At 43.3% G+C, this 19,165-nt stretch overlaps 1 protein-coding gene across 2 annotated transcripts in view; it reads right to left on the bottom strand.

Moving 5' to 3' along the window:
* NOSTRIN (nitric oxide synthase trafficking) overlaps positions 1 to 19,165 on the bottom strand; it is a 62,894-nt gene that overhangs the window by 18,998 nt on the left and 24,731 nt on the right. For both annotated transcript variants that reach the window (XM_084799675.1, XM_084799676.1), the window contains 6 exons: positions 18,592 to 18,675; positions 15,611 to 15,673; positions 15,278 to 15,359; positions 9,998 to 10,060; positions 7,866 to 7,964; positions 2,953 to 3,078 (listed from right to left, as the gene is read on the bottom strand). In XM_084799675.1, coding sequence (XP_084655801.1) covers positions 2,953 to 3,078; positions 7,866 to 7,964; positions 9,998 to 10,060; positions 15,278 to 15,359; positions 15,611 to 15,673; positions 18,592 to 18,675 — 517 coding nt within the window. The remainder of the gene's footprint in view (positions 1 to 2,952; positions 3,079 to 7,865; positions 7,965 to 9,997; positions 10,061 to 15,277; positions 15,360 to 15,610; positions 15,674 to 18,591; positions 18,676 to 19,165) is intronic.

The raw sequence follows: 19,165 nt of genomic DNA, 5'->3' as shown, positions 1-19,165 counted from the left end.
GAAACCTTGTCTTGTTTAACAAAAGCAAAGCAAAGCAAAACAAACAAACACAAAAACAATCCCCCCCCCCCCAATTCTGAATGAAAGAAGCCTGTTTCTTGTGTTCTCGGTGTTTCTCCTCGTCCTCATTTCTTCTCTAACCCTACATCTGACTGGACTCAAGAGGCCACACGGCCCCTCAGTCCCTGCTTGCTCACAGCCTCCCCTCCCCGTTCTTCCTGGAGAAGGAGCTTTGCGAATCTCAAAACTACATCGGGCAAGTAACTTCGCCTCTCTAGCCACACGTTTTGAGGCTATCAACTGAGAAAAAAATTATTATCTTCTTCGCCGGGCGGTGGTGGCGCATGCCTTTAATCCCAGCACTCGGGAGGCAGAGGCAGGTGGATCGCTGTGAGTTCGAGGCCAGCCTGGTCTACAAAGTGAGTCCAGCCCAGCCAAATATATATATTCCTCATAAGGTTGTGAAGTAAAACATAGTGAATGTGAATATATTTAGTTCAATGCCTGATCTCACTGACTGCCGTGAGCTTACTCCATACACGCTAGTCCCTAGGGTACCTCTGTCATTTTCTTTTCTTTTCTTTGTTTCTCGCGATAGGGTTTCCCTGTCTCTTGCTGTCCTGGAACTCATTCTGTAAACCAGGCTGGCCTTAAACTTAAACTCCTAAGTGCCTGGATTAAAGGAGTTCGTCATCATAGTGCCACAGTTGTTTTTGTTTGTTTTGTTTTTTGTTATTTTCAAGTAAAACTGTTTTAAACATTAAAAAAACACAGAACACATAGATAAAAATGAAATAAAAATATTCATGTTCTTATCAAACAGAGTTGATAATTGTTTCATATGATTCTGTCAGCTATTTGTTTTTGTTTTTTGTTTGTTTTTGTTGTTGTTAAATTGACATAAGCTAAGGTCATCTAGGAAGAAGGAATCTTAATTGAGAAAATGTTCCTGTCAAATTACCTTAGAGAAAATGTAAGACATTTTCTTGAACTAATAGTAAAAGTGGCCCAGCCCACTGTAGGTGGCTTTACTGTTGGGAATGTAGCCCTGGGCTGTATAAAAAAAAGGTAGCTGAGCAACCCATAGGCCATAGAGAGAAAACTAGTAAGCAACACTCTTCCACAGTCTCTGTCTGAGTTCCTGCCTTGGCTTCCTCCACTGATGGACTGTAAAGCAAATAAATCCTTTCCTCCTCAAGTTGCATTTGGTCATTGTCTTAGTTAGGGTTGCTGCTGCAGTGATGGAACACCGTGACCAAACAATTTGGGGAAGGAAAAGTTTATTTGGCTTAAATTCCACATCACAGCTTATCACCAGAGGGAGACAGGAACTCAAACAGTGTGGGAATCGAAAGACAGCAGCTGATGCAGAGGCCATGGTGGGGGGGGGGGGGAAGAGAGGCTGCTTACTGGCTTGCTCCACATGGCTTGTTCAGCCTGCTTTCTTACAGAACCCAGAATCACCAGTCCAAGGATGGCACCACCCACAATGGCCTGGGCCCTTCCCCCTTGATCGCTAGTTGAGAAAATGCCTTATAGCTGGATCTCATGAAGGCATTTTCTCAATTCAGGGTCTCTGTTGACTCTGATGACTCTTAACTTGTGTCAAGTTGACCCAGAGCACCAGCCAGCACAGTCACAGAGTTTTATTACAGCAACAGAAACCTAACCAGGACAATGATCATGCTTGTGTTGATTTGAAAATAGACGCAACAAAGCTGTTCACATGTATTTGAAGTCGCTTTTTAACCCTAGAAAGCAGTAATATTGATTTGTTAGGAGCCATTCAGAAGGTGGGCGGCTGTATATTGCAGTCCCGTTGTATTCTCACCAGGAGTTCCATTTTCTTGGTTCAACACAGGTCTGGACACTAGGTATATCTTTACAAACACATCTCAACTCAATATAAGTTAGATGTGAGTTGAAATTTTTGCATAGATATGATTGAGTTGCAATGTTTTCTCAGCATCTAATGATAAGCTCTCCTGCAATGAGCATTTTCGTGCCTCACTGTTAAAGTACAGGTTAAAGATTTCTTTAGGATGTATGCCTACCAAGGAACATCTATGTTAAGGGCAAAAACATATTTCTGTTTTATCAGATATTGTTAACTTATTCTTAGTTGTAAGATTCAAGAATTCTTATTTTCTAACATACTTGTTAATACTAGATATTATTACTTCATTATTTTGACATATGATTATCTTTTCATGTGTTTAGTAGTGATTCTGATTTTTCCTTCTGACTTGTGCAATCACATCCTTTGACACAATTCATTCTTTAAAAAATACTTTTATTTTATGTGTATGGGTATTGTGCCTACATATATGTATGTGAACCACATGTGTGCAGTGACTGCAGAGGCCAGAAGAGGGTGTCAGAGCCACTGGATCTAGAATTACAGATGATTGTCAGCTGCCATATGGGTGTTGGAAATTGAACCTTCATCTTCTGAAAGAGCAGCCAATTCTCTTAACCACAGAGCCATCTCTACCACCCCCTGAATTCATTTTTCTGTGTCTGTGTTATAACTATCACTTTTAAGGTCTTAAGTTGGTATCTTATTTGTTGTTGTATATTGCTTGCCCAACAGGATGCCCAATGCAGAAAACCTCATACATAATCCCTGTATGAGTCTGCGGAAAGTCCTTTCTCAGTATCTAGTACCTAAGCCATTATTTACATCCTACTTGGATAGGATATTTTTAGCTTAGTCTCCAAGTGAGAATTAGCAACATAGACTCCGGCTACTGATGCACACAGGCTTTCACTGGTGAGTAGGCTCATGCAGACATGCAAACAGTGTGAGAGAACATGGTTTGTCTAGTGCCATGCTACCAGTGAGCATCATAAGTAGGAAAGAAATCAGGCCTCTTGAACGTAGATCCAACGTTCACTTCTCGGGTCACATAAAAGCCCTTGGATGGAGAGAAGCATCAGTGGCTACCTTACCTTGTAGCAGTTTTCTAGTGTGCTTTCCCACTTCAGCCTGGTCGAGTAGCCGGCCATGTTTTTTTGATAGTAGCTTTCATCTTCTTTCTCCAGTTTTTCAGTTGATTTTTTCAGTTTGTTGAGGAGCTAAAGTAAAATATCAGTGTCACACAGTCATTGACACATTGACAAGGGAGCTCTTGTCAACCCAATGTGGCCCAATGACATGTTTCTCACTTCAGCTCTCTATAAATAGTTATTAGAGAAGACAAAATCTTAGGTTTTTCTAAAAAAAAAAAAAAGAAACTATTAATGGACACTAATGTCCTCTCAGTTTTATATTTGAAGAAATTGAATTGTCAAACATGAAGTGCTTTGTCCACATCCTTCACATCAAGAAGGCCAAATGGCTGAACTCGACAATTTGCAGTGCAGGCTGGGATCTCCAACTCAAACTGCAATCCACTGGCACAGCCCAAGTCCTATTCAATCAGCCTTCCGGTTTCTCCATTCCTTCCCAGGACAAGGAGAGTTTTATTGACTCCTAATTTTTAAACCTGCGCTATAATCAGGTGCCAAAACTGTCTGTCCTCTTAAAGCTAAAAGTCGAGCTTTGGAATAAGGGCCTCAGGGATCAAAAGTCGCCTTTCTGCTGCAGGACAAGCTACATCACCTTCATAAGGTATAGGATTGTTTTACATGTGTCATGGGGATGAGGGATCCCACCTTGCTGAGTTCTTAGGAGGATTCAATAAGGTCATCCAGGTGAGGTACATATTGCGCCATCTATCTGGCACCTAAGTTCCATGCAGCACATGTTGGCTTCAGGTTCAGGACAGCCAGACACAGGGTTTCCTTTCATTTTGTGCTCCAGTGGCCTCTCCCTCACAAAGAGTCCCAGCCATGACATCTGCCATTCTGATTGCTAAGTCTCTGGGAAGTCCAGGTAGTGCAAATGTCCCAGGGACCACAGCAGCTGAAATGGCTGAAGATATTGTCCAAACAAGCAATTCCATTTCTGACGAGGATTTGGACTGCATGAATGATTCAACTTTAATATTGTTAGGTATGAAGTGGAATTTGTAAAGTAGCAACTTCTAGGGCCTCTGGAGAGGTATTCAACCATTAGCTAGCTCTGCAGTGAGTCTGCAGTGTGTCCTCAGATGACTGTTATGCACATGGTCCTCCAACTACACTTGAAGGACCCTCCTGATGTTAGCAGTTTAGCAGTTTCAAGGACAGAGATAGAGGATTTGTAACGATTATTATTTTATGAATGACCCTCTTTATGTTTAAGGACGTTTTGACTAATGTTACAATAATAGAGAGCATTCATTCAAGAAGATGAATACTTAGACTGTTCACTTCATTATTCCAGTCAGTACCCTGCTGCTCTGTGATGTACGGCCTAGACAAGGCACATCCAGGTCTGTGTTTCAGGTGTCATGAACCACATCTATCTGTAGAAACATGGGCTTGAGAATTTTAACCTGATAACAAAGCAATACTCTGATATAGGAAAGAAGTGGACGAGCTTGGAGGAAACAGAAGGGCAGCCAGAGACAATGGTGCAGCAGGAGGCAAGGTCACGTGAGGGAAGGACCTTACTGGGTCAAATAAGAAAGCATAACCCACACTCTGAAGCCACTGGAAAAACTTCAAAGACTTTTCAGGAAAGAATATGCTGCTGTCTTGAGGAAAGTTTCAGGAAAGTCACTCTGTGCGCAAGTGGCAGTAAAAGGCAACACCCAAGACAAAGGAGCCCACTCATTAGTTGGCAGTAATCCAGGCAAACGACGACTGTGGCCAAGGTGAACAGATGCAGGGAGATGGGTATATGTTAATAAGTTTACGAAGCACGTTGGCTTAAGGGTTAGAATTGGGAAGGTATGGCAGAGAGCAACATCCAGAGACCCAGAAAACCCAGGGGAATCTTAGGTAGAAAGAGATGACTTTCAGAAGTGCCAGGAGGCAGTTCAGAGACAGCTATGGCTAGAGAGATCAATTTACTCATTGTCGCAGTGGAACTGATAGTTGAAGCCTTGGGAGTACATACACTGAGAACCTATTATTTATCGAGTGCCTGATAGTGAGAATCTTTTGTTGGACACTAGAGACACAACAGCGAACTAAACAAGAGGCCCCGGGGAGAATTCTCAGGTACAGCAGTATATAAGGGCCAGGTGGGGAAAAAAAATGACATCCATAAAGAAGCCTAAGATAAAATGTCCAGAGATGTAAGAGGACCAAGAATAGGATACTGATAAAGTTAAAAGGAGACACTGTCTCTAGAAGGGGAGCTAAATGATGTACAACGCTTCTAAGAAATGTGCAGGGTACCCTGAGGAATAAGCAGGGAAGTGCAGATAGAGCACAGATAAATACATCTTACTGCCAGGAGACAGGATGATAAAGTTGAATGGATAGGGCCATGAAAAGTTGCCTCTGCCTCCCAAGGCAGCAGGTTCATGGGAGCGAGTGGATGAGTGTCCTCAAATGTGTGTGTTCAATTCTAACTCCTCCACAGCGTTGCATTAGGACATGGAATATTTGGGAAGTGGTCAGGGCTCAAGAGTGGAGCTCTCGTGAATGAGATCAGCGACCATATGAAAGGAAGCCCAGAGCTCTCCCTTCAGCTTGTGAGGCTATAACAAGATGTCTGCAGCTTTGGCCCTCACCAGGATCTGACCATGATGGCTCCTGACCTCTAAGATTCTAGAACTGTGGTCATTCTGACTGTACGGAAGTTCATTACTGATCTTACGATCTATGCACTGGGCAAGTCTTTGGGCAGCTTCCTTACACTAATAAGTGATACTTTAATCTGTGGGCTAAAGTCATTTTATTTAGTCGTTGTTGCTGTTTTTAAAAGTTGTAAGAAATACGTTCTGCTGTTCAAGCTGCCCAGGCTCTGGTTAAGTTCTTATAGCAGCTCAAACAAACTAAGATGGGCCTGGCAATTCAGAAGGCTGGTGGGAAAACCATCACTGGACACGAAGGATTGTCTAAGTAAGACATAACAAAGCAGCTACTCCGAAGAGGGTCTCTGGGAGGCAGGGCGGCATAGCCTCAGAACACAGGAGGCACTGGGCCCTCCCTTGCAGATATGCAGATCAAAACGAGTTGTGAGGAAAGAAACAAGACAGTCCTCCGGGAGTGGGTTGGAAAGACAGGCGCGGAGAGAAGGTGGGGTTCAGGCAGGCTTCCGGTGAGAGCCTGGATTGCTAAGCAGGAAAACTGAAGACTGCCCATCAGTCCGGAGGAGACTCATAATGACAAGGGACACGTCCATGAGTGTGAGAATTGGAAGCCAGCTCTGGTGTTCAGTTCTTTAAAAAACGAAAAGGAAACCCAGCTGCTAGTTTAAGCAGTGACTATGGGAGGGACCTGGGAGGTGACCATAGGCAAAGGGCATTGCTACAGGCCCACTATAGGAAGGTGGGTGGAGGGAACTGCAGAATTTCACCTCCCTGGGAGACCACTAATGAAGGACAGGGAAGTACATCCCTCAGCTGCGTCAGCTTTTCTGTTGTCGCCCTTGCTTGGCATCAAGAAAGAATAACTTCTAATGAGGGCTAGGAGGACCTGGCCATGTCCTGGCACTGAGTATCTTCATATAGGGCGAGTTAGCTTCCTGTGTGGCTGCTCACGGTTGGACACTTGGTCTGATCATTTTGCACTGTGAAGACTGACATGTGAAGACATCGAAGCCTTCCAAATGTTGCTAATAATGAGTTTAAGTCATCCAACTAACAATTCCTTCAGATGAAGTGAGAGAAGCACTTGCAATGACAATTTCCTTTTTCCTTTTAAGGATCTCTGGGGCTGCAGTGGTGCTGGCTGTTTTCTTTGGGGAGACCTAAAGTTGGTGAAAGTGTGGCATGTCTAAGTTTCCAACATGGAGCACACTCTACAAGAGTTGGGCAACATGAGGTATAGCCCAGCATTACTTGTGTTGTTGTTTTTTTAATCTAAGAACACAGTTGTGCAGTTTACTCTTCTTTAGCCCTGGAGTCTGAGGTGGATGGGGGAATCTGGGGTTCTGCAGCAGGAGGGAGCTTTTGTGGGGCCCCACAAAGGCCTTCCAGCACCATGGAACTTGCGGCGTATTCGCATGTGTCTGGACCATGCAGATGTCTACATGTGTTACCTGCCTTTACCTAAGTTAACAACGACAAGCGCACTGATGCCTTTAAAGGAGTTCTGTCAGGAATGCTTGATTGTTTTCCCTAAGAACAAAAACACCAGGAAGAAGCAAACCCACCTCAGCACGTGTTCTCTTCTGCTCATGGTTATGGACACACTATTGCTCAAAGGAAAAAGAAAAATCCAGGTGATGTAGGAAGATATGACAAGAATTTGGGGTAAATGTAGTTATTTACTGTCATAAAAGTTCAAATTGCCAAGATGAATGGTGGAAATGTAAGTTTATATTTGTTGTGATTAATTCCATACCTTCCCCCAAGGGTGTGTTTGTTTGCATACTTGTCTAAATAACTATTATTTCCTAGTTATACAAACATATTGTGGTTAGCTAACAACTTAAGATGCCAAGTTTATCTTTATGTCATCTTGTAAGCATTTCTACTTTTTGTTTTATAATGTTCACAACATTTTAGTACAATATGCAAAGTGCTATATACAGTGTCCTATAAACATAAAGTGCATATGTTTACTTATTTGAAGTAGGAGCTGAGTGCTTTAAAAAAAAAGGTTCTCTATTTAAACTGTGGACGCCATGAGTCTAATATGCCACATCAGTGATATGTTTTGAAAAATTTTGTGTGGACCACAGGTGACTTCGATATCCTTTTTCATGCTTGGCTAACCTACAGATCCATACAGAGGGAGGAGCCATCTAGTTCTCTGCATTTGTGTGGAGGGCAGGAAGCCACATCTCTAAGCAGTGTGCATCCGGCTGCCACGACACTCACCTTCTGCTTCTCCTTCTGGCTCATGGATTGCTTGGAGCTTTCTACAAGGTGGAAAAGTGCTTCATGCTTCTTGGTACTCGTCATTAATTTTTTCTTGGCCTAGAGGTAGGAACACACAAGCAAGAGGAGAAGGAGGAGGAGGAGAAGAAAGGAAGGAAGGAACAAACAAATAAACAGAAACTGATATTCAGAGAAAAACACTTGTATTTTGCAATGATGTCTTTATGAATGATTATGAGTTTTTACTTCTTTGTTTCCATCCTTCATCTCAAAATATGCCCTGAGTACCATAGCATCGAAGTGTTTACTTTGATAGGGAACCACTGTGTATTTTGTCATGATATTGGGTATATATAAGAGAGAGAGAGAGTGTGTGTTAGACATTTGCTAACTCACATTGAACTCACCCTCCTCTGGCCTTGGCCTCCCAAGTCCTGGAATTGCAGGCATACACCACCACAGCCAGACTAACTTGAGACTATAAAATGAAATAATGTTGGGAGGAAGTCCAGCAGTCTCTCCTTGGGAATCAGAGACAAAGCCTATTGCCTTCCTTGAAGCATGTGGCGATGCTACACAAGGGAGGTTAAGGAAGAAGCTGCTCACAGTCCCTCCTCTATCTCAGGCACATGACTGCTGACAAATGAGTGCAAGTCAAGCATACTTGGTCCTTCAGAATTTGCAGCTTTGTCTCTGAAGCAGACTGTACCTCACAAGTGACATATGGGACCTCTTCTTGCACTGTAATGAGGGGGGAGATGATTACAGACCAGGGAGTCCATGTGATCTAGTGACTTTGCCATTCTTCATGAGACAATAAAATCATTTTATTTAGAAAAACAACTTATCAGAAACTGGGGAATAATGGAAGGTGCTTTTTTGTTCTTTGAAGCAACAGCTATAGGGCATTGTCTCTAGCTTTTCATCCATTGTATTGCCTTTCCTGTGAGAACTGAGTGTTTGCAGATAGTTGTTTTTTCAAAACAAACCTCTTTTTTTAAAAAAGACCCAGTATCAGGAGCGAAATGAAAAACAAGTGACTGGATGCTTCTTTTTTGGACTTTGAGCTATGTTCTCAATGTGACTCTCATGAGCCTCTTTTTAGCAGCACAACTACCACAGGTGTAGGAATTTGTTTGTCTTAAACAGTTCTCGTCTTGGTCTCAGGAGTCTTTGAATGCGGCAGAAGCTCAGAAGCAAGCTTGAGGCCAGCTGCTCCTGAGGCATCCCTAGTTGTTTGGTACAGGTGGCTACTCACTTGCAAAGGTTCTTTGGGGTTGATAACATTTGGGAGATGATGTAGGAAGAGCTCGACTCTTGGAATGCAAATCTTCTTCAAGGACATGATTGGGTTATCTTAGCAGATTCCCCCAGTCTCTCATTCTTCCTACTCAAAGCTACTCCTCCCACACAGGATTATTCTAGAATAATCTTCTGTGCATATGGGCCTCATCTGCTGTTTCTGTAGCTTAAGAACCAGTACATGAATTCTCTAGCATTACACATCAAGTCTAGAAGGGTTCATGTGCTGTTTTAAAGTAATTGAAAACTGGGAGCAGCCCGTAGTATAGTGTATACAGAAGGTAGGCCATATATACTTGTAGCATCAACACATGTATCCCTTCAACATCACCACACTCCTTACAATGCCCTCTCAACTGCAAGGTAGAGATCACTAACAACCTGACACAAATGAAAAACCAAAACGGTGTTTGTTACTTCTCCTACATTTGTGAACTTCACAGAGAGGCAGCCATTATAATATGATGGAAAAGAGCAGGGACTCCAGAGTCCAGGAATTTCTAAGGCGTCTGGGTTTAACCATTAATCAGAATCAAAGCCTTGGAGATTACCTTGACAGTGCAATGTCACATGTTACCTCATTGATGTGATGGCCGAATACACAAACATACAACTCTTGGCACATAAGAAATGCCATGGAATTATTAGCCATAAGCAATAACCATATTTTGAGTCAGCCTCTGGTTTGTATTAGTATAATGATGCATCTATAAAGTAACTTAGGTGAGTTATTTTCTCTTCAATAGGTGTATAGGAAAGGATTAGGGTACACAAATATGTGTGCACAAAAGCAAAAAGGTCCCATCCTAAAGCTGTTTGTGCATACTTGCCTTGATTTGCTGGTTCCAGTTGTTAATAACAAGATTCGCTGTCTTTTCCACTTCATTATCAAGCTATGGAAGAGAAAAACAGGGGGAAAAATAATGTTGCTTTCTTGCTTAGCCACTGCTATTGATGGAATATCTCTGAATCCCAAAAACTCATAGGTTGAAACCTATCTCTGCAGCATCATAGCATTTAGAGGTGGGACTCCGGCAAGTGGACCAGTGCTGGTGGTGGTTTGATTGAGAACGGCCCCCATAGGTTCATATATTTGAATGTCTAGGCCCTTGTTGGTGGAATGTTTAAGTGGGATGAGATGGTGTGGCCTTGTTGGAGGAGTGTCAGTGGGAGTGAGCTTTGAGGTTTCAAAAGCCCAAGCTAGGCCCAGTACCGCACCTTCCTCTTCCTGAGGATGAAGCTGCTCGGCTACTTCTCCAGCACCATGCTTGCTATGCATGCCGCCATGCTCTCAGCCATGATGATAACAGACTGCTCTCTGAAACTGTAAGCAACCCCCTCCTCCAATTAAACGCTTTCTTACATAAGAGCTGCCTTGGACATGGTGTCTCTTCACAGCACTAGAACCGTGACTAAGACAGTGACTTTATAAAAGACATCTCAGGGGCTCCTTCACTCTTCTACCATGCAAATACATGACCTGAAGGTGGCCCTCTATTAACAAGGAGCAATCAGTCACCAGAAATCTAATCTGCTACTGTTTAGATCCAGGGATTCCCAACCCATAGAAGCACAAGGAATGAATTTCTGTGATTTTTCTAAGCTACCCAACTCCTGGTGTTTTATTACAGACTTTCAAACTAACTCGATTTCAGTGAGTTACACTGTAGTCACAGTAATGCCTTATTAATTCTTACACAACCCCTCTCTTGTGGCTTATCTGAGCTTCAAAACCCTACAGTGGGCGTATTGGGCTAGTCTCCATGGCAAGTGTCTACGTGATTTATGAAATAATGACTTATGAAATAATGCAGCAATGTGAAAAAGCACATGGACACATGTGCATCTTGCCGAGAATGATCACTCCTCCTCAGTATTAACTCATGTTGCAAAAACATCCACAGAGCGACAGTCAGAAACTCGAAGTGCTAAGCAACCAAATGTCTCCACTGCCCCTGATACAAGTTTTGCTTTCATTTCAAAGAGGTGACATCCTTCATCATAATTAACTTTTCGAAGAAGGGACAGCAGATAATGATGAAGGCTGGCTGTGGTGGCTCGTGCCTATAATCCTAGTACTTAGAAGACTGAAGCCAGAGGCTCACCGGAAGGTCAAGGCCAACCTGGTCTGGAACACAGAGTTATAGGCCAACCTGTTCTACCAAGTGAGACCCCATCTCAAAACAAACAAACAAACAAACAAAACAAAATAGTAGTGATAATGGTGGTGGTGGAGGTGGATGTAGGCAAACCTCTAGATAGATAATATGAGTTAGGCAGAACCTTCTGACCCCGGACCTCAGACCTGGTAGATCAGCCAGGCAAACTAGCAAGAGCTTTGCTTTGCTTTTCACCAGTCATTAGTCTGTATCTATAGAGCACATGGTTTGTTGTAACAAATACAGAAAAAGATGCTTTTGTGTGCTGTGCCAGTGTTGACTGTATAGATGTAGTTGGGATGTAGAGCAAGTTCACTTTTAAAAATCCAATCTGATTTGTGTCCTTTGGGAGACAGTGGGAGGATGGGTGCAGCGAAAGGGCAGCACTGAACAGGAGGTAACGGGGATAGATAATCAGAGGATCATGACATCAACTACCCGGTGCGTTGTGATGAACTGTCATAACAATTAATTAATTAACTTATGGTACTAAATGCAGTCATCATATTGTTATACAATATTTCAAATGTTTTTGTAATTTATGAAGTTTAGGCCTGCTTTGAGTTTTTATGAGGTTATTGGCAAAAGCATATGATTATATTGCTTTCAAATAATTTTTGAGACTATTTTTTTTTATTTAATTGATTTATTCAGATTGCAACTCAATTGTTATCCTATCACTTGTATCCTCCCATTTCTCCCTCCCTCCCACTTTCATCCTATTCCCCTCCCCTAGGTTTATGACCGAGGGGGACCTCCTCCCCCACTGTATGGTCATAGGCTATCAAGTCTCATTTTGGTAACCTGCTTATTCTTTCTTTGAGTGTCACCAGGGCTCCCCACCAAGGGGAGGTGGGCAAATATGGGGCACCAGAGTTCATGTCAGAGTCAGTCCCCACTCTCCACATAACTGTGGAGAATGTCCTGTCCATTGGGTAGATCAGAGTAGGGGTTCATTGTTTACTATTGTACTGTCCTTGGTTAGAACAATAGTTTGAGCAGACCCCCCTGGGCCCTGATCCACCCATCACAATGTTCTTGTAGGTTTCTAGGACCCTTTGGGTCCTTCTATTTCCCCATCTCCTATATTTCCCCTACCTAGAGTCTTAGTAAGATGTCCTCACATCTACCCTAATCTCCTGGTAAGTGAAGACTTTCATAGGACATGCCTCTTGAGCTAGTGCCCAATTATAAGTGAGTATATACCATGTGAGTCTTTCTGCTTCTGGGTTAACTCACTCAGTATAATCATTTCTAGTTCCATCCATTTGTCCACAAATTTTGGGAATTCCTTGTTTTTAATAGCTGAGTCGTATTCCATAGTGTAAATGTACCACAATTTCTTTATCCATTCTTCAACTGAGGGACATTTACGCTGTTTCCATGATCTGGCTATTATGAATAAGGCTGCTATGAACATGGTTGAGCAAATGATCTTGCTGTGTGCTGGAGCATCTTCTGGGTATATTCCAAGGAGTGGAATAGCTGGGTCTTGTGGAAGCCCTATTCTCAGTTTTCTGAGATAGCACCAGATAAATTTCCAAAGTGGTTGTACAAGTTTGCATTCCCACCAGCAATGAAGGAGTGTTCCTCTCTCTCCACATCCTCACCAGCATGTGGTGTTACTTGAATTTTTTATCTTAGACATTATGATGGGTGTAAGATGGAATCTCAGAGTCATTTTGATTTGCATTTCCCTGATGACTAAAGACATTGAGCATTTCTTTAAGTGTTTCTCAGCCATTCCATATTCCTCTGTTGAGAATTCTTTGTTTAGTTCTGAGCCTCATTTCTCAATTGGGTTACTTGGTTTGGTAGTGTTTAAATTTCTTGAGTTCTTTACATGTTTTGGATATTAGGCCTTTGTCAAATAATTTTTGTGACTTTCTGTCTATTACCTTAGCTCTAGGTAAGACATCCATTCTGGTGGAACACATGAGTATGTTCTATATGCAAATGCTAGTTATACTGCCTAATTCCATTTAATGAGTTTATATTTTATTTATTTCCATTCCTCTTCCACATGAGTTTTCCCAGCTCCCTTAGTTCTTTTGATTTACAGCCCACCTGAAGCCCCCTTCTAGAAACTGTCCTTTCCCTTTGCAAGGACCACTTGCTAAGACTCAGGTACTTCTTGCCTGTGGCCAGCCCTACCCAGCCCATGACAGCACCGTGGCAGTCATTAACAGCTAGGCACGTTGCCTAGAAGTGTTGTCTAAGGTGGCTAATCACAGAGAGGGAGTGAGAGAGCGCACACAGTGAAAGGCACATGCCCAGAGCAGAAGACACGCTAACAGGGACCAGTCCTTCTGGGGAGGCTTGCCTCAACGCTTCCTTTTAATCTCAAGGATATTCGAGAGCCGCAGCTATTATTACCTTTAAGTGAGTTCTCACTGGTAAGTAGAAAGGTGCCTTTTGAAACAAATTATGCTTTATGGAACTGGGATGTAGCTCAGTAACAGAGTTAATAAAATTGAAAAGACTGTTAAAAATAGTACTAAAAAATTGAAAATAACCTCTAATTTTTTATCATCTCAAAGTAATTCTTATTGATATTTTGGGAAGGATCTTCCAGTTGATATGCTATTTCTCATTAGATTTCTTTCATCTCACTCTTTAAATCAATGCCATATGTGAAAGATTTATTCTTAAATGTGTGTGTGTGTGTGTGTGTGTGTGTGTGTGTCTGTGCGTGTGAGTGTGGGTGCCACAGGGGCTTCAAGAGGGCATTGGATGCCTTGTGTTGGGGTTATAGATCGTTGAGGGTGCTGGGATTAAATCTCCAGTCTTCTGAAAGCGCAGGGAGTGTTTGTAACCACTGAGCCATCTCTCTAAAACCCATTATATTATTATTTTTTTTAACTCTCATGGATTAAACTCTTCCAAAACAAGATTTTATTTTTGTGATAGGCTGTGGTCAGATGGCAGGGGAGGAGGACATCACCTGTCAGAGGTCTAGCAGAGGGGAGTAGATCAGAGGGGGAGGAGCAGGAAGACAAGAGGGAGGGGATTACAATCTCGATGTAATAGGAATAAATTATAATAATTTTTTTAAATCTTAAAAGAAAAAAGATTTTATTTTTGTCGTCACAGAGCTGAACCCAAGGCCTGAGTAAGCATACTGTTCCTGAGCCAGATCCCTAGTTCTCCTATAAAACTTTTGCTGGGCATGGTGGCACACGCCTTTAATCCCAGCACTGGGTAGGCAGAGGCAAGTGGGTCACTATGAGTTTGAGGCCAGCCTGGTCTACAAAGTGAGTCCAGGACAGCCAAGGCTACACAGAGAAACCCTGTCTCAAAAAACCAAAAAGGAAAAAAAAATCTCTGAGATCCACTATCAATGTAGAGAAGCCTTTTGCTCTGTGGGCCATAGACGTAAATCTTGCTCATCTGTTTATTTCTTTAGTCTTTTGAGTCACTGCCTCAAGTTGCCCAAGTTGGTCTTGAAAATGCTGTGTAATCAAGAATGATCCTGAATGCTCTGTTCTCCTGCCACCATAGCCCACGAGCACCCATGAAACATAGCACCCAACTTTGCTTTTAAGGCAGGCTATCTGGATGAGACCTGATAGGCTGTGGTCATATGGTGGGGGAGGAGGTCTGCTTCTGTCAGAGGTCTAGGGGAGGAAAATAGGGCAGAAGAGGGAGAGAGGGAGGGAATTGGAAGATGCAAGAAAGGGGATAACAATTGGAATGTGATCTGAATAAATTATATAAATTATATATATATAAAGACAGGGTCTCAGTACGTAGTCCTGGCTAGCCTGAAACTTGCTAGCCTAGAATGCACAGAGCTTCACCTTCCTATGCCTCATGAATTTGTTTGATTTGTCTGTTAGGAATGTTTCCTATGCTGGGGTTTGAACCTAGAGCCTTGGGCATGCGAAGTGAATGCTTTATACCCAGTGTTAGAAATCTTGCTTTTAAGAGAACAGAGAAGCTCCAACTCACAGACTTTCTCTTCTTCTCCTGCATACTCAGGACTTGATGCGTTGGCTTTATCGCTTCCAGCTCAATTGCTTTGCCAAGTTTTCTGGAAACAGAACATAAGGATGCACATCGTTCTCTTGGCTCTACATCTACCGTCCAAATTCATTTCTGGGGAGATGAGTGGTGAGTTCTAGCGTATCTATTCAGTGCAGGTTTGAAGTGGAATCGTGGCACCCACCCACTCTAAATGTGTGACACCACCCACTCTAAATGTGTGACACCTCCCTTTGGAGTAGAAGCAAAGATATGGGTGAGGGGAGGTGAGGGGGGGAGAGCATCACTAGAAGCACTCACTGATGTAGGTCTGCTGCGGATTTCATACTCTCTGAGGCCCAGGCCCAAGCAGAGCTGAGACAGCTAGAGGGAGAAAAAAAAAAAAAAAAAAAAAAAAAAACAGCGGGTGAGGGTGAAGTTTTCTAGTAAGCTCTGAGTCAAGCATTATCAGCCCACAAGCCGCCTCTACGCTCACGTTCATCCCTTTACTGGAGTTTCAATTTCCCCATGAGATTAAATTCAGCCAGTATTTTTATTTGCATCACAGGTATTGCACAGTGCATTTCACCCCCCCCCCCCAGATACTTTTTCTTTCTTTCTTTTTTTTTTTTCCATTTAGATTTTCATCTCCTATTTTTATGTCTGAGGAAAATAAAGTGGCCAAGGAAGGGAGCTGAGGAGGGGAGGGGAAGGAACTTAGAAGACTCTCAAGGAAAATCTTTTCAGCCTCTCACTTTACAGATGAATAAACCAAGTCTCTGAGGATGTAAGTGATAAGGGATTTGAGCCCAACCCCCTGGCACATTGAGCTTTATTGCTCTTGGGGTTGGAGTCCTTTTCCTGCACCGTACTGACTTTCAGGACAGTCTCAGATCCTTTCTGGTCTTGTGTCCAATAAACACAAAGAGGGTCACTGCCACATCCCTGGGGGTGGGACAGTGCATAGAGGGAGGACAAAGAAGCCTGATGTTGTCTCTCCCCATCGCAGGGGTCAGCTTAGCTCTTGGGAGCCCATAAGGTGTCCTAGGATGTCAGCACAAATTGCATCAGTTCGGAGCAGGGACAGAGCCCATGCCAATTTTGATGGGGAGGAAGGGGGGAGGGGTTGCTGCATTCCTGCCAGAGTCTGAATGGAGCAGAGGTGAGCCTCCAGGGACCCAGTCTGCATTCTGCACTAGGACAACAGGAAAACCAGAATGGCCAAAGTTTCTACAACCTAAAACAGCACCAGAGAGGGCCTACTGGGTGTTTCCAGAAACAGAAACTGCAGAAAAGGCAAAACTAATGTACATTCACGTGGAGGGGGTCAGTGGTTGACCAGTTCTGCTGAAGGGAGGGACGGACGCAAGCAGGTAGAAGCAACTAGGAGTGTATTGAAACGTCTGACTTCGGTGGTGGTAAGTTACGTAGTGTACACATCTGTTAAACTGGACCAAACCCTACGTTTAAAATAAGAGCTGCTAGACAAAGTGCCTCAGCCCTGGAATCCCAGCAATGGGGAGGTTCGAGGCAGGTGGATCAGGCCATCTGAGGTTCCACAAGGAATTTGAGATCAGCTTGGGCTACATGAGACACTGACCGCAGCAACAAATGAGTGCTTATTAGCTCATGCAGATTAAACCAAATATAATTGTTTTTTATTGAGGAGATGAAGGACATTACACCAGTGAGGACCTCCCAGGTGATCGCACAGCTGCTGCACAGCCTGGCAGCAAATGCAGCGTGCATGTGGGCCTTGGAGAGTCCAGCCTCTGGGAAGCAAATATCCCTGGCTGCAGCTGTTCCGCGGGACACGCTCAGCTTCTCTGAGCCTCATCTAACTGGCCTTGTAAAATACAAAGGCATTGGGATATCTGTGCAAGTCTCTAACACAGATTTAGATATAGAGAAATAACCAACATTTCACACTAAACTCCACATCAGTACTGGTCATTCTGAGCATGTGAGCTTTTTTGATGCTAGGGTTGCAACGGTGAGATTTAGAAGGTAGCTGAACCATTAGAATCAAATTCAGTTTCCTCATCAGTTGCTCTGCTAAGCACACTTGCACTGTTTAATTTAATTCAGTAACTATAGGGAATTGTTTTTATTTCTGTTTTATTTTATTATGTTTATTTTCATTATTTATGTTTCTTTCAGAATGGATCTCATACTATAGCCCAGACTGGTCTGAAATTCTCTATGTAACCTAAGTTGGCCTCAAACTCATAGCAATCCTCCTGCCTCAGCAGATTTACCTCAGCACCGCTACATTCGGGTTTATTTCCACCTTAAAGAGACATTTAGACAAAAGGCAAATTGTTCCAGAGCGCTCATCTGGTAAGTAGCAGAACTAGAGTTTAAACTGGGTAGGCTAAGGAGAAGTCTGTGTAAACCCAGTCCGTCTCCTTTGTAGTCTACCAAGCGGTTGCCCTCATAAATAAAAATGGGCTGAGAACCAGAGCAGTTTCCGAGCAATTTAGTATCACAGTGGTGCCCGAGCAGGAGGGAGAAGTGTGGACAGAGAAGCTTCTCGTTTCCTGTCTTATCGTCTCATCATCATCGTCATTGTGAGGAGCCTCAGAAAGAACGCTGCGAGTTCGGTCATATCTGCATGTGTTAGTAGAGAGGCGTCATAGCAAGTTATCAATAATAGATCACTTTTAATGTTGCAAAGTACCGAGGAGAACGTGGTCCAACAGTGTTTGTGCCTCTCAGGCTAAACCCTTCACACAGTTTGCTTCATTTCTCATTCAGGCTGCCTGTCACCACACAACCCACACGCACACTCACATACACAGAGGAGCATGGCTGCACTCTGTACAGGAAGTCACAGAGGCACACGGAGATCCTTGTCAAAAGTCATAGAGCAGAGATAATACAGACTTCACACTTCCTGCCTTTTAAGCCCTTCTGGCTGCACACCACTTCCTAGATGAAAGAGCATTACCAACCCATCTGTGCGCCCAGGAGCCGTAAAGCCCCGGCTGGGTCTCGCTGGGCCTTGCTGGGCAGCTCATTAGCTGCCTGGCTGGGGAGTTGTATTTCAATTGTTCAGCCCCGAGTCCTCATCTGTAAGGAGGGATAAATGTAAGAACTTTCAAGGGCTGTCATGAGGATTAAATAGGAGTATTCTCTAAGCATTTGAGGCGGTGCCTGGCCCAAAATAATTCCCCAAGATCCGGAAGCCAGGCTTGGCAGGATTGTGCCTGCCGTGTGTGAGAGGAAGCTGGGACTGGGTGTTTTTCACTTTTAATTTTTTTTTAACAGGAATTTTGCCTTACCTTTGTCGTGGTACTTACTTTTTCTTTGTGCTCTGCAGGGTCTTGCTTAGCTTGACTGCCAGTTTCTGAAGTCCTTTGGCATAGCTAATCTCCAGGTTGGCCCTGTGAGCAAAGAGTACGATGTACTGGTCAGAATTAGGAAGGACACACATAGGCAGACAGACAGACAGACAGACAGACAGACACACACACACACACACACACACACACACACACACTCACACAACAGGTCAGGCTGAGAACGCAGTGTCTTTATGAGGAAGAGACCCGTCTATCTATAGGAGCCGCTTGTCTTTAGGCAAACCCTTAGAATATCAAAGGCAATCCCCAAAGGGAAAGTATTCATTTAACATTGTTTCCTCCGAAGTTATGGGTTGGATTGTGTTTCCCTCAAAGAGGATGTAGTGCCAAACCCCTATGTATTAGTTACTTCTATAATTGCTACAACAAAGTACTTGACCAATGCAGTGTCAACAGAGGGCACTTTATTTTAGCTTATGGCTTGGGGGGAGTGCAGTCCACTATGGTAGGGGTCTCCTGCGGCTGGTCACTCTGTGTCGGCAGTCACAAAGCAACTGGAGCAAATGCTCCT

Source organism: Acomys minous, assembly GCF_964271855.1.
Source record: "Acomys minous genome assembly, chromosome: 10".
NCBI lineage: Eukaryota > Metazoa > Chordata > Mammalia > Rodentia > Muridae > Acomys > Acomys minous.
This window is presented reverse-complemented; position numbering and strand designations above follow the sequence as displayed.